Raw genomic sequence first — 14,290 nt, forward strand, 5'->3', positions numbered from 1 at the left:
TTATAGAAGTAATGTGTATTATGGTAATTCCGGAAAAAAATGTTTTTATATTTGTATCTGTACCAAATAAAGTGTTTTCTATATTTTTTTTCATCAACCCACCTGATCAGACTCATCAGATGGCTGTACACTGATCAGAAGGCAACAGTGTAAATGTTCTTTGGTACCACATATTGATTCAGGTTCAGTAAGAGAATTAGACAGAGATGTATTTTATCACCCTTTTTTGTTTAATCTGGACACTGAAGTGATCATGCAGAAATTAGACCTAGAACTGCCTGATTTGGGAGTGAAGATTGGAGGAAGAACCAGAAATAATTTGAGGTATGCAGATGATATAAATTATTGGCTGAAAATGAGGAAGAGCTGGACAAAATGAGGATCTGGAAAATCAAGGATGAAAGTAAAAAAGTAGGATTGAATATTAACTGCAGGAAAACGAAGATAATGACAAAAGCTGCAAACGGACACGAAATGTTTAAAATCAACAAGGAGGAAATTGAATTAATTCAATAATTTATTTTCCTTGGATCAAAAATTGTTCAAGATAGCAGTTCTGCAGATGAAATTAAATGCAGGATAACCTTAGCCACACTGTAATGGTTAAAATGAACAAGATGGAAAAGCAGAGATATTGATATAAATGTAAAAAGCAGGCTAGTTGGAGCAATAGTCTTTCCTAAAATGATACATAGGTGTGAGAGCTGGTCACGAAGAATGGCTGACCGAAGAAGAATTAACATCTTTGAACTGTGGTGCTGATGTAAATTATTGAGTATACCATGGACAGCCAGAATAAGTAAAAGAGAGATGCTGAATCATATAAAACCGGAAACATCACAAGACTACGTCTGATTTACTTTGGCTACAACATGCATGCAAATTCATTCGAGAAATCAATGATGCTAGGAATGGTTAGCAGATCAAACAATGATGTGGAATTAGAGTAATAATTAAGAACAGTTAACAAATTTTATAAATAAATGCATATGAAATCTAACAACTATTTGATTAGAACAAAAGATTTATGACTAGATAAATGAGAATTTTTCTATAATCAAATCATTAAATCGCCTCTTAATACTATTCTATATAAATTAAATAAATTTCTGGATGTAATCTAAATTACTATATTAAAATGCTATCTTTTTTTCTTAATTATAACTTTATAAACCATCTTTTATTGTTTATATTATCATAATAATTCAGAATATTCATATGATTAAAAAATAAATACCAAAATATGATTTCTAAAAATTAGTTTTGATTCATAATACAATGGAGAAAGATTTTTATATTTTTATACATACTGTTTACTTGATTATTGTATCCCACCAGAATTGTTTTTGGTGAGACAGGTGGCTATACAAATTTGATTAATAAAAAATAAATAAACACTGAATCAAAGATATCAATAGTATGCTATAGTGGGGAGCACCTGGGCCTTTAAATCAAAAGCCAAATTTATTTGCCCAAAGGCAGTCACCTGATCCCTAAGGGCCAATAGGCGGGGGAAAGGGGTTCTGAGAGATTCTGGTAGGAAGAGTTATAAACATATTTTCTGAGGGAGTTGGCTAAAGTCCTAGATAAGATAATTGCTTCAGGTGACGTTGAAAATTATTCAGCCATGGTTAGAATTGTGTTAAGATAATTTGCATTTAAATTATGTATAGTGTTTATGGAAACATGGTATTTTTTAATAAAGCCAGTGGTTTTTCAGTCTTAGAATTGACCTTTTATCTGTCTCAGCTTGACTGAACTACTGACAACTAAAGTTTTTATTTTATTTTCCTCTTTGTATTTATCCAGACCCAGAGTGGAGCAAAGATTTCCTCTTAGATTCTCTCCTGGTTCCCCGAAAGGCTAGTGTGGAAGAGAAAACCAGTTAGTTTATATTGAAGGGTGATGGCAGCAAAGAGACTAATTTGCTAATTGTTGTTCACCTAGAGGAGGGGTAGGTTCAGCCCTGATGGAGCCTTGTTCCCTTGTTAGACATGCATTTATTTAACTTTTTTTTTTAAGAAGCACTATCTGAGAGGTATAATTTGTAAACCAAGTTATTGATTTTTCCCTGTGGATCAGGGATACGGTCATAACTTTCAATAATTATTAGTGTCTAGTTCTACTATAAAAATCTTTTATAATGTATTAACCTTGAAAAAACCAAATTTTGTTCTTCAATGTGATGCAAGCAAAGTTTAAAGGAGAAGAGTTAAAATTAATTTAAATGGCTTACCTGATGAAAGCAGCTTTCTGCAACAGTCTGAAAATCCACTTAATGCTGCCAAATGGAGAGGAAACATTCCATGTATACCCCGCCTAAGATACACCACAATCAGACATCATATTATTATTACAATACAATATTGCAAGATGTCATGCCAAATTCCATTTTAATGAACATTAGCGTATTTTTCAGAGTATAAGACGCATCTTTTTCCCCTCAAAAAAGAGGCTGAAAATCTGGATGCGTCTTATACATTGAATACAGCATTTTTTGCCTCCCGAAACCCCACCCCCTTCACCAAAAAGGCCGTGCATAGCCTTTAGGAGGCTTCCAGAGTGCTCCTGGGGGCTGGAGAGGGCAGAAATGAGAGAAAAATGGGCTGTTTTTTCCTCAATATTACCCCTCCCCATTAGTACTCTATAAGCCTCCTAAAGGCTATGGATGCCCTTTTTTGACAAAAAAGCAGAGCTGTTTTTGCCCCCCACCCCACCCACCCGGAGCGCTCTACAAGCCTCCTAAAGGCTATTCATGCCCTTTTTTTGAAAAAAGAAAACGGTCCTGTTTTTGTGAAAAACAGCCCGTTTTGGGGAAGTCTGCAGAGTGCAAAAACTTTTTTAAAAAAAATTTGCCTCTTCAAAATCTTGCTGTGTCTTATACTCCGGTATATCTTACACTCCAAAAAATACAGCAATGTCCTAATACATTGAGATTTGTCTATTGAAATAAGTTATACATTTTCACACCAGAACTATAAGTTACATTTATAAATATTGTTTTGTATATTTTGGAAGGATATCATATTAGATTGCATATCAACAGAAGAATTTAAACAATAATTATGAACGCTATTCATAATAGAATATTTAAACCAGTAAATTCTCTGGAAATTGCTATGTAAGCTGTCACTAATGTTTTCTGTGGTAAACAATCATATTTCAAAGATAATGGTTGGGTATTTTGTATCCTTTCAAAATTGCCATTTTACCCAGGTAATTTGCTAGCTTTTATGCAGGGTACTATATCACATTTGAATGTGAGTCTTCTGCTCTAAAAAGAACTTTATAACTTTTGCTACTATATTATTGAGCACTAAAGTGCATTAAGGAATTATCACCCATTGTTCAAAACCTTCTGAATTAATATGCATTTTGGGTACCAGCAAAACTCATGTTCTATTTCCTTTCTGGATTATGATTAATTATCCTGACCATGTCCCTGAAACTGTAACACCTCCCCAGGCTAAAATGGTTCAAAAGAGATTCATTCTGATAAAAGTTCATGAAAAATTCCATTTCATGACTTTTGCATACCCACACATACACTATATTTGGACATAGTTAAAATGTTTAAATGTTACTTACTTTGCTATATCAGCACCACTTGTAATCAGTGTGTTAATGAGCAGTTCATGGCCATATCTAGCTGCTATGTGTAATGGTGTATTCCCATTTTTATCTTCACAGTCTATTTCCGCTCCTAAATATTAAATTAACATTAAGTATAGTCATTTGAGTGTATTAAATGTGAAACAAATACATTCACAGTTAAAAATATCAGGGAATTTTAAATGGTGAAGTGGAGATTAAATTCTATGAATAGTCCAACTATATAACTAATACCTATTTCTCTTATACAAAAGAAAAAAGCAAAAGCAAAGAGTACACACAATGACATCTACTATACAAATATGTTTTGCAGTGTGATATTTTAACATTTTTTCTAAGTTGAAATAATTTTATGATTTAAATGCAAAGTGCAGATGCATTTTATTTTTGTGATAAGAGTGATGTTTGTTAGTTTCACAATCCCAAATCCTAGTTTTTTTTCTGAACGTAACACTATCAGCAAATTTGTCCCACAAATTACAGGCTGAAATGAGAAGACAAAAGTTCACTCAGATAAGCCTTCACTATTTTTGAAATTTATTCATTAAAAATTCACTATTTGTAAAACTAAAAATAATGACATTGAGTTTTAGACTTAGAAGTCAGAATATAAAATTAAAGCTAAGGTATAAACACTATCAAACTATAATAGAACTTGGACTACTTCAGCACTGAAGGATAATGAAATTTCAGATATCTAAACAAGCGAAACAATATCCTACAGATTTTGTAGTCTGAAATCCACATTTAAAATATTCAGATTTATATAATTATTCATTTAAGCAGATCAGAAGATAAAAATTAATTATTCTAAATAATAATTCAGTCAAATAATGCGCAGTACTATATCTTTTAAAATTTTACCATTGTGGATAATGGTTTGTGATCTTGAAAATCTTCCATGAATAGCTGTCATATGTAATGGTGTTTTTCCATCTTTACTCTGGGGAAAAAGAAATCAAACCCATGACTATCAAAAGACCATTTACAAAATTAAATACAGAATTTGCTGTTTATTTTTCTTTCCTATTTATATATAGTTTTATTTACAAATTCTACTGGTTATTACGAGTCAAAACAGTCTGTAGATTTTTCAAGATGGTCATTTTGTTATTCTTATTAATAACCAAATCATCATTACACAGGAAAAAAAAAATTTGGTCCCTTGATATGTAGTTAATGATAGCAGTTAAGTTAAATATAAAACATACATTCAACTTTTACATGAAAGTATATGTTTATGCTTATTTACTTGCACTTTTAGCTTTAAGGCTGTAAATAATGTATTAAGGGCTATCTAAAATTTTATCTAATTATTAAATACATAAAAAACCTTATCCATACAAAATTATTTTAGAAATGCCAATCTTTATATATAAGGACGTTTCTATTTTCCCGCCCCCAAATGTTTATTATATATTTATAATCTTCAATCAAAATTAGCTAACACAAACTTCAGAAAACATTTTCATATGTTTACTGCTAATCTATTACTATAAATTGTATTTTTGTATCTTTTCATAATTTTTAATTTAGTAAACTGTAAGCATCATGATTATTATTTTATAGTTAATAATGTTAACTATATTGATTCATATACATAGTTTCAAGATTGTGGACCAATTAATTTTTTCCCTGTGTCATCATCTCAGAAAAAGAGGAATGTTTCTAGATCTAGGTTATAAGGTGATACGGTCTAGTGCCCATGTATTATTTACATCAGTGGGTCTCAACCTTCCTAATGCCTTGACCCTTTAATACAGTTCCTCATGTTGTGGTGACACCCAATCATAAAATTATTTTATGTTTTCCGTATTTTTTCAAAAATATGTATTTTCTGATGGTCTTAGGCAACCCCTGTGAAAGAGTCGTTCGACCCTCAAAGGGGTCCTGACCCACAGGTTGAGAACCGCTGATTTACATGATCATAATATCTTTACTGCTTGATAAACACACATTTATTTAACAGGCTAGAATAACCATCCTGGATTCTCCCATCAATACCATGGAAACTTAGCCATTCTTACTTATTTTCTAATGAAAGAAAGATTATGTCTGATGATTTTGCATTGCATAAAATTTCTCTTTAGTAACATTCAGATATTTTTAAAATGTTTAAAGTTGCTTATTATTATTTGACAATATTCTATACATATATTAAAAAGGAAGCTTTAGATATATAGGCTGAGGATACGTTGTAAATCACCTTTGTCAGGGTCATCATAATTTTGAACCATTGCTAAATAAATGGTTATAAGTCAAAACTTCCCTAACTAAGAGATGAATATAATCCTTATTCCCTAAATATCCACACAATAAAATGTATTTGTTGAGCATTAAAAATGAATGTTTTATTTTCTATGACTTTCAGGGATGATGTCAATATTAATATATGAAGATATTCAAAATACTATTACAGCATTTAAAATTCACCTTTCAATTATTTTACCTTCGCATTTACATCTGCACCATTACAAACCAGGACCTCTAAACATAAAGCTCCATGAGTTGATGTAGCAGCAAAATGTAAAGGTGTAAATCCCTTCTTATTCATCTGATTTACATTAGCACCACGGTCTATCAGTTCATTTACTACAATATCTTGTCCATTGAAGCAAGCAATATGAAGAGGTGTATTACCATATGCATTTGGTTCATTGATCTGTTAAAGAGTAAAAGCAATGATGTAAATTTCATTAAAGTTATCTGTCCATCTGTTCATCCATCCATCTGTCCCATATATTTTTATTCCATCGCAGCAGAACTCATACCCAAAGAGTTTTAGGAATCATGGTGCTTCCCTGTATTAAAAAACCCCCAGAATTTCAATATAAAAAGGTAGGCAAAGTTACAGAAAATTTAATTTCTTCAAATATACCTCAGATTCCCAGGAATAACAAATCCTACTTCCTGTCTGTGCAGATTAGACTGGGGAGACTTATGGTATTGCTAAATAAAATATATTTTAGGTATGTTAATTTGAAGAAATAAAGGCAAGGTACATGATAGGGCATTCATCCATATTGTGTTGAATTTCAGCCATATTTAAAACAATAAGCAACTGAGAGTTCAGATAAAGGCAGCAAAAATCAGAAAATAACAAATATTTTCATTATTGGTATATTTTTAAATCTTTCTTTTTGCATTTTTACATGATTTTATTTTAGATTTGTGAGATAATGAGCAAAACTGGTTTTTTCTCAGTATTTGAATGGTGTTTAGTTGTATCTGCTGTGTAAATTATCTTTATTACTTTTTATATATTTCATTGTCATGAAAATATTTAAGGCTTATCCTGAAGACTACAGTTTTAGAGAATAATGATTTTTAAACACTTTCTGACAGAATTAGATTGTCACAATGCTCCTTTGAAATACAAGTCTAAGAAAACAAACTACAATCTATCAAGTGACATTTAATAGCAATAGCAATAGCAGTTAGACTTATATACCACTTCATAGGGCTTTCAGGCCACTCTAAGCGGTTTACAGGGTCAGCATATCGCCCCCACAGTCTGGGTCCTCATTTCACCCACCTCGGAAGGATGGAAGGCTGAGTCAACCTTTGAGCCGGTGAGATTTGAACCGCTGAACTGCAGATAACAGTCAGCTGAAGTGGCCTGCAGTACTGCACCCTAACCACTGCGCCACCTCGGCTCTTGAAAGTTAATTTTAAAAAGTTAATTTAAAAAAGAAAACTGAAATGTTAGCAAGTTTATTCTTATTTAAAAGTACTTATAAAGATGTTATATTATGGCAATATACCAATTAAATCAAATGAAATAATGTGATTTAGGATTATTTCTACTTACATCAACTCCAAGATCAAGAAGGTACTTGACTACATTAATCATATCAGCAGATGCTGCAGCATGTAATGGTGTATATGATTTCTTGTCTTTACATGTCACTTCTGCTCCGTGAGCTACAAGCAGTTTTACCACATCAATATAACCTCAACAAATAAAATAAAATAAAATTCATTCATTCATTCATTTTATGTGACTACCCATCTGGATAAAACACCACAAAATATATAATGCACACATACAACATACACTTAATCAGTATCTGTGGTAAAAACAGACCTACTGACACAAATCAGTAGAATCATTATACAGACTCTGTCAGCAAGCTCAGTGACAAAAACATCTTTAATGCTTAATAAAGGCCAAGTTGAGGGGGCAGATGATTCAAAGGATAGGTGCCCCAATAGAAAAGATTATGTTACTGGATTTCACCAGATGGTATTCCCTAATACTAGAACCCAGTACATGCCTTTGCTGCTGTACCCAATGGAATGAATAAATGTAATTGGAGAGAGATGGTCCATCAAATAACTCAGTCTCATGCCATGAAAAGCTTTATGGGTTTACTATAGGTAATCCTCGACTTAAGACCACAATTGAGCCCAAAATTTATGTTGCTAAGTGAAACATTTGTTATGTGAGTTTATGACTTTCTTGTCACAGTATTAAGTGAATCACTGCAATCCATTCAGGAGGTAAACATTGGCATTGTGTGGTAATCAGCTCTGCCCAGGAATAGATGCAAATGGTAAACAATACAAAGTTGTGTAAAGGTTCAACTGCCCTCACCTACCACCTGTCCTTGAAATAAGAGCTGTGAGTCCCGGAGGACCTTAAATTGCACACTGGTTAGTGCAACCTCACCAAGATATTCAGTCCAAAGAAAAAGCAGATCCTAATACCAAAACTATTTAGTCTTACTAGGGTTAATTGAAATATTTTGTTCAAGTTTTTGTAAAGATTTAATTTCTAGTCTAATCAGTTAGTTTTAATACTTATAGATATTTATATATCGATATTTATAAATATCTATATAGATATTTTTAGAAATTATTATAGCTCTGATGTTATAATATATAATTGCAAAAGAACATATTAAAATGCCTTTTCTTTCTATTATTCCTTTCAATACAAATTATCATCTTTAAATATTTAACCAATTGTAACTCTGCGAGAGTTTTTAAATTCATAAAGAGAGAACTCTAACTTATAACACCATGTGACTGTCTGTTGGTAACAGAATATCATGATTTTAAACTAGATGATCCTTACAATATTGGTAGAGCAATAACTTTTCATCTGTAGCAAGAAGGAAATATACTGGACATATGCCCCCAAATATCCATTCACACTTCATGTAAACTATGCAGGAAGAAAATAGCATGCAAATAGCAATAGCAATAGCAGTTAGACTTATATACCGCTTCATAGGGCTTTCAGCCCTCTCTAAGTGGTTTACAGAGTCAGCATATTGCCCCCAACAACAATCCGGGTCCTCATTTTACCCACCTCGGAAGGATGGAAGGCTGAGTCAACCCTGAGCCGGTGAGATTTGAACAGCCGAACTGCAGAACTGCAGTCAGCTGAAGTAGCCTGCAGTGCTGCATTTAACCACTGCACCACCTCGGCTCTTAGCAAATGGCTGCTTTAAATAAAGTCAAGGAAAAAAGTTAGTTTACATACCCATATAGGCTGCCCAGTGGATAGCCCGTCTATCTTTTTTATCAAAGGCATTGATATTGGCACCTCTAGACAATAATAAATTGACCATCTAGAAGGAAGACAGTTATATTTCTTAATATACAGAATTATTTGGGTGAAATCCAATCTTCAATGCTTGGGTAACATTTTTTAAGCAATAACATTTTATTTATAACAAAGAAAGAATATTACCACATATACCATAATATTTAAATTCATTTAAAATGTACTGATAACTGAGAGTATCAGTACTTCAAGTTAAGCCAGATCGGAGAACAGAATCTTTAAATGTTTCTCCCTGCCCCCTTTCATTAGAAACAAAATCAAGTCAGTGTTATCCTGAATATCTTTCTTACCCCTTTTTCCTTATGAGACTAATTTGATGTCTATTTAACAGTACATTGTACGTTTGAATGGTTGCTGAACAAGTGATCATTAAACTTAAAACCCCCATAATGGAATGCATATTTAATCTTGAGGAAAAGAGAAAAGAGATGCCACCTAGTAAACCATTAGACAAGAGAAGAGGCAGAAGCCTGCAACTGTTTAGCAGCCAAAGGAAGAAATGTAGAAAGGTTTCCCCTAATGGGTCCACCAGTTAAAAGTGGCCGGCAAAAAAATCTGTGTTTTCAGATCTGAAGGATTCTGTGTATGTAGTCTTATAATAAAGTAAATTTAGCTCATCTAGTCGTGTTTCCTGTCTGGTTTTTCCAGGAAGGCCAACATCACCTGTAATAAGAAAACAGTAAAGCCTAGGTGCATATAAAGCAGAACACTGTTGAATCTTCGCTTGCTTGGAACTGGCTAGTGTCTTCTATAAAATTTGCTTGGTAATTCCATATTTAATTCCTTCTGTTCCACTATGCAATAACATCAACTGATTTAAAATTTAAAAAATAATGGATTGATTGAAAGAACATTTGAACATGCTAGCTATATGATGATTTCCTATCATATTTGAAAATTCAGATATGTTTTGTTACTTTTTTACATGTACCAGTAAGATCAGATAAATGAACACCTGCTTGCAGTTAGCTGACTGATTTGGGGAATTGAAAATAAGTCATTTGTACCTGAACTTGTCCACTCAACGCTGCATAGTGTAATGCTGTTCTACCAGCACGATCTGATACATTTACATTACTAAGTAGCGGCACCAAAGCTTCTGCACACTTGACAGCTTTCTTTGTAGCTGCTATGTGTAATGGTGTTTGCCAGTTTTTGTCACGGGCATTGACATCAGCTGAATGCTTCAACAACACCTGAACAGCATCCTAAAAAATAACATGCCATTATATAATATAATTACTAATGATCTTCCCATTCTTAACATTTCCTTAAACCAAAACCCAAGATATTATTGAAGTCTAACCTAATTCAAGGGAGGGTTAAGCAAAAAAGGCCAATGAAAAATCAAAAATTAGTATGTGACTGATTTCTAATCCTGTGAGGTATTTTTGACAAATTTTATCTTTTAGAATAAAGCTAGCAAAAGTCCTAGTTTTGATGGACCTTTAAGAAGATAAGAAGAAAAATCCATATAAATGTACTTGTAAAATAACTGTGGTATTTAGTATATGGATAAATATTTTCACGTAGGCAATTGTCAGATTTATTTGCTTCATATCACATCCTACATTTTGGCAAGTTCCTACTGAGCTACACATGCTCACCCCCACAATATGTTGCTTTTTAACAGTAGCTACTAGTTATTTTCATAGCAAAACTAATGCTTTAATTGTTACATTTTTTGGAAGCAATTATACTTGCCTTTTGGTTGTAGCAAACAATAAGTAAGTTAGGACATATATCATGCTCTGCTATTCTAAATCTTACCATGGTATAGTCCTAATAAATGCCATCTCTGTCCCCAACTCTTTGAGCTTCCATTCATGAATCATAGCAAAATGTCTTTATATTAGATAAATAATCCAATGAAGAATAGAGGCCCTTTTAAAATTAACAATTCCTATTGAATTATACCCACTGAATATTATACTTATACCTATAATTAGTAGTAGTCCCAGAGGAAAGTGATATTCCAACTATAATGCAGATATATTGGAGAGGACTTACTTATTTCCATTCTTTGTTAAATCCAATTAATATTTATTTTTAAAAAGCTATTTTGACATATTAAAGTAGCACTAGTGTGGAATATATACATTATATTGTCATTATTGAATTCTGTTATTCCAATCATCCTATAGAATCAATCATGATGTGATGGTATAATATCTAATATAAACTTTTGCCAGCATCATAACAGGAAGATATTATGTATCAACTCCATATAGTTTGCAAATGTGCCAATGTATCAGTAATACCAATCCTTCTCCAAGTGCTGTAAATTGAAGATTACAATACAAAAATATTCTGAAATAAAATATATTTTAAGTGGTTTTAAAAAAAACTTGCATACCTCACTACGTGTTGCAACAGCTCGGTGTAAAGGAGATAACCACTTGTTGTCTTTGGCATTAACTCTAGCTCCTGCAAATAGATGCACAGAAATTTACAGTATTAACTTTTAGGAAACTACAACTGAAGGTTCCCCCAAAAAAGAGAGATATGAATTAATACAGATTAGAATTCAAAATTGTAATCCTTTATATCTTATCTAGAAATAAGCTCCACTGAATACAGTGAGACTAGTTTCCAAGTAACATTCATAGTTACACTGCAAGGTGGAAGATGCAGAGCTTCCAATAAACTACATTCTTGGAATAAAAGAAAGAAGAGAGTTTTTGGAAGAAAAACAGTAAACTGTCCAAATTTATTTCCACCCACATTAAAACATTTTGTTAAAGAGAAGTAATACTAGCAAGAGGAATATTAATTCTCAGGGTTTTATTTAAAAGTCACATTAATAATACTATTAAGAACTAACTTCAGTTTATTAACTGAGCTGCATCCCTAGGGATAAAATTCTCGAGGCAAATTTTGAAGAGAGTTAAAAAGGGTAATTGGATTAAAATAAATAAAAATAAAATGAATGCATGCATTACTATTAGAAAAACATTAAAACATGAGATAGGTATATAAAATTGCATGTTTTCAAATCAAATGATCAATGTATCTTTAGAAAAAAATAAGCAAACCTATTTCCCCATCAAACTCCTGTTCTAAGAGAGACTTCTACTGTACTTTTTTTTAAAAATGCAGTACTACATAACATTTACTACATGTTTTACTTATCATTTATTTTATCCTCTTATTCTGATCTTTCAGAGGTTATGATACATTCAACTCACTGAGGTACACTGACAGACCCTGACTTACAACCACAATTGAACTCAAAATTTTGGCCATAGATCATGGTCATTAAATGAGGCAACTAGTGTTGAGAGGGGGGAAGAGACCTTTATGCCGCTGAGTAGCTGAGGCTTTCTGGCTGTGCTGGGGCAGGGAAAAAGCAAGGTCTCCCAGGAATGGTGGGAGAAGAGGCCCATTAAGTGCTGGGCCTAGCTGGTTAAGGCCATCCAGATGTGGTGGGGCAGGGTGAAGCCCTGAACATTGTTGGATGTAGCCAGCAAGGATGTTTGGCCTCTGGCAGATGTCCGCATACTTAAGCAATGGAAGCTTCTGGACCCAATGGATTGAGGAGGAGTTGTGCTCCCATGTCCCCCTAGGTGGCTAGGGGGACATGCAATTGTTAGAATTTCAGGCAGGGCTTCACTACTTCTACTTTTAGCATGTTTACAATCATTAAAACAACTGAACTTGTTAATACATCTAGAAAATTTGGGATATTCTAGCAATACCCCAAATTCCTCCAATCAAAAATAGTTTACAATCCTTACATTTTCACTTAAAAATATTAGAAAATATTGTTAATGTGAGAATTTAGCAGGTAGATTTTCCTAATACTTATTTCTAACCATTGTTTTTGATAAGCTAATACATAAATGACAATTTTTTCACTATAAAATTGATACTAATACTCCTGATACTTTTTCTAAATGTTATATTTTTTGTTGCTTGCTTTAAAAGGAATATTTTAATAAAACATCATTTATCCTTGATATTTTTTGAATCACAGAAGCAATATAATTGCCAGAAATGTAGTATTATACTGGCATTTACATCTCTTTATAAATGGATGTCCACAAAGTTGATCTTTGGTTAGTATTAAAACAGTTAATATATAAAAATTAGAGTATCAATATTTTTATTACATTTGAAAGGATCTGTAAAAAAGATTTTCCATATGAAAAGTTTTCCCCATATAAACAAAAAGTTTCATACCAGATAAAATAAGCAACTCAATAATTTCTGCATCTCCAAAATATGCAGCAGCATGTAAAGGGGTCCGCTTTTCATTATCCTTTATTAAGAGAAGAAATATATTAAACTTTAGTAACCTCACTCATAAAACTATTTACAATTTAGAATTCTGGCATAAAATATTTATATATTTGCTTTTTTATTTTTTTTATTTAAGCAGTATATTAAATCTGAAAATATAAAATAAAACAATAAAACCCATGTAAGCCAAAATTATACAGGAGAAAATATATTTTAAAATTCATACAGATAATATATATAAATACATTTCGAATCTTCAAGACATAAATTCATTTCTAATCTTCAAGACATAAAATTTCCTTTTATTTAAATGGGATATTTTAATCAGACAAAAAAATCAGAAGTTTTTGTCCAACATTTTGTTAAAAAAGAGCACTGCTTAAATAAATAATTCTATTTGTTAAGTTACTTGCTATTATATAGATTAATCATAACTTTAAAAACCTAAATAAGTGTCCTCACTCTAAAAATAAAATAACAAATAAAGCACTGATTGAATAAATAAGATTATTGGTGTAATTTAAAAAGGTGGTAATGGCAGGAATAATTGTATTAGTAATCTTCTAAATATCTGCAGTAATTAATTGAACTATTTAAAACTTATTTTAATCCTAATAAAGTATTTATTTATTTTATTTATATTTGAAAGATTTGTATGGCTGCCCATCTTAAACAATTCTGTTGGCTCATAACAGCAAAGCATAACCATAAAACGGTAAATAAAATAATCAAACAAAAGCAAAGCATGATCCAGGTGTCAAAGTGCTTCCAGTGTCCAAGAGACAAAAAGCCACTACTACCTTGCCAGGGCTGAGTCAAAGTCAATGCATCCCCATCCAGAACCTTGCAGTGTCCAGGTAC

At 32.2% G+C, this 14,290-nt stretch overlaps 1 protein-coding gene across 4 annotated transcripts in view; it reads right to left on the minus strand.

The window, feature by feature from the left end:
* ANKRD28 (ankyrin repeat domain 28) overlaps positions 1 to 14,290 on the minus strand; it is a 94,858-nt gene that overhangs the window by 41,736 nt on the left and 38,832 nt on the right. For 3 of the 4 annotated variants that reach the window (XM_014061515.2, XM_014061514.2, XM_014061513.2), the window contains exons 3-11: positions 13,370 to 13,448; positions 11,544 to 11,614; positions 10,195 to 10,395; positions 9,104 to 9,191; positions 7,424 to 7,566; positions 6,062 to 6,274; positions 4,477 to 4,555; positions 3,589 to 3,703; positions 2,237 to 2,319 (exon numbers count right to left, since the gene is read on the minus strand). In XM_014061515.2, the coding sequence (XP_013916990.1) occupies positions 2,237 to 2,319; positions 3,589 to 3,703; positions 4,477 to 4,555; positions 6,062 to 6,274; positions 7,424 to 7,566; positions 9,104 to 9,191; positions 10,195 to 10,395; positions 11,544 to 11,614; positions 13,370 to 13,448 (1,072 nt within the window). The remainder of the gene's footprint in view (positions 1 to 2,236; positions 2,320 to 3,588; positions 3,704 to 4,476; positions 4,556 to 6,061; positions 6,275 to 7,423; positions 7,567 to 9,103; positions 9,192 to 10,194; positions 10,396 to 11,543; positions 11,615 to 13,369; positions 13,449 to 14,290) is intronic. The other variant, XM_087712823.1, reaches the window with a different exon arrangement.

The sequence above is a fragment of the Thamnophis sirtalis genome, unplaced genomic scaffold, assembly GCF_051295495.1.
Source record: "Thamnophis sirtalis isolate CommonGarterSnake01/CBP01778 unplaced genomic scaffold, rThaSir2_p1.2 scaffold_4, whole genome shotgun sequence".
Classification (NCBI taxonomy): Eukaryota; Metazoa; Chordata; class Lepidosauria; order Squamata; family Natricidae; genus Thamnophis; species Thamnophis sirtalis.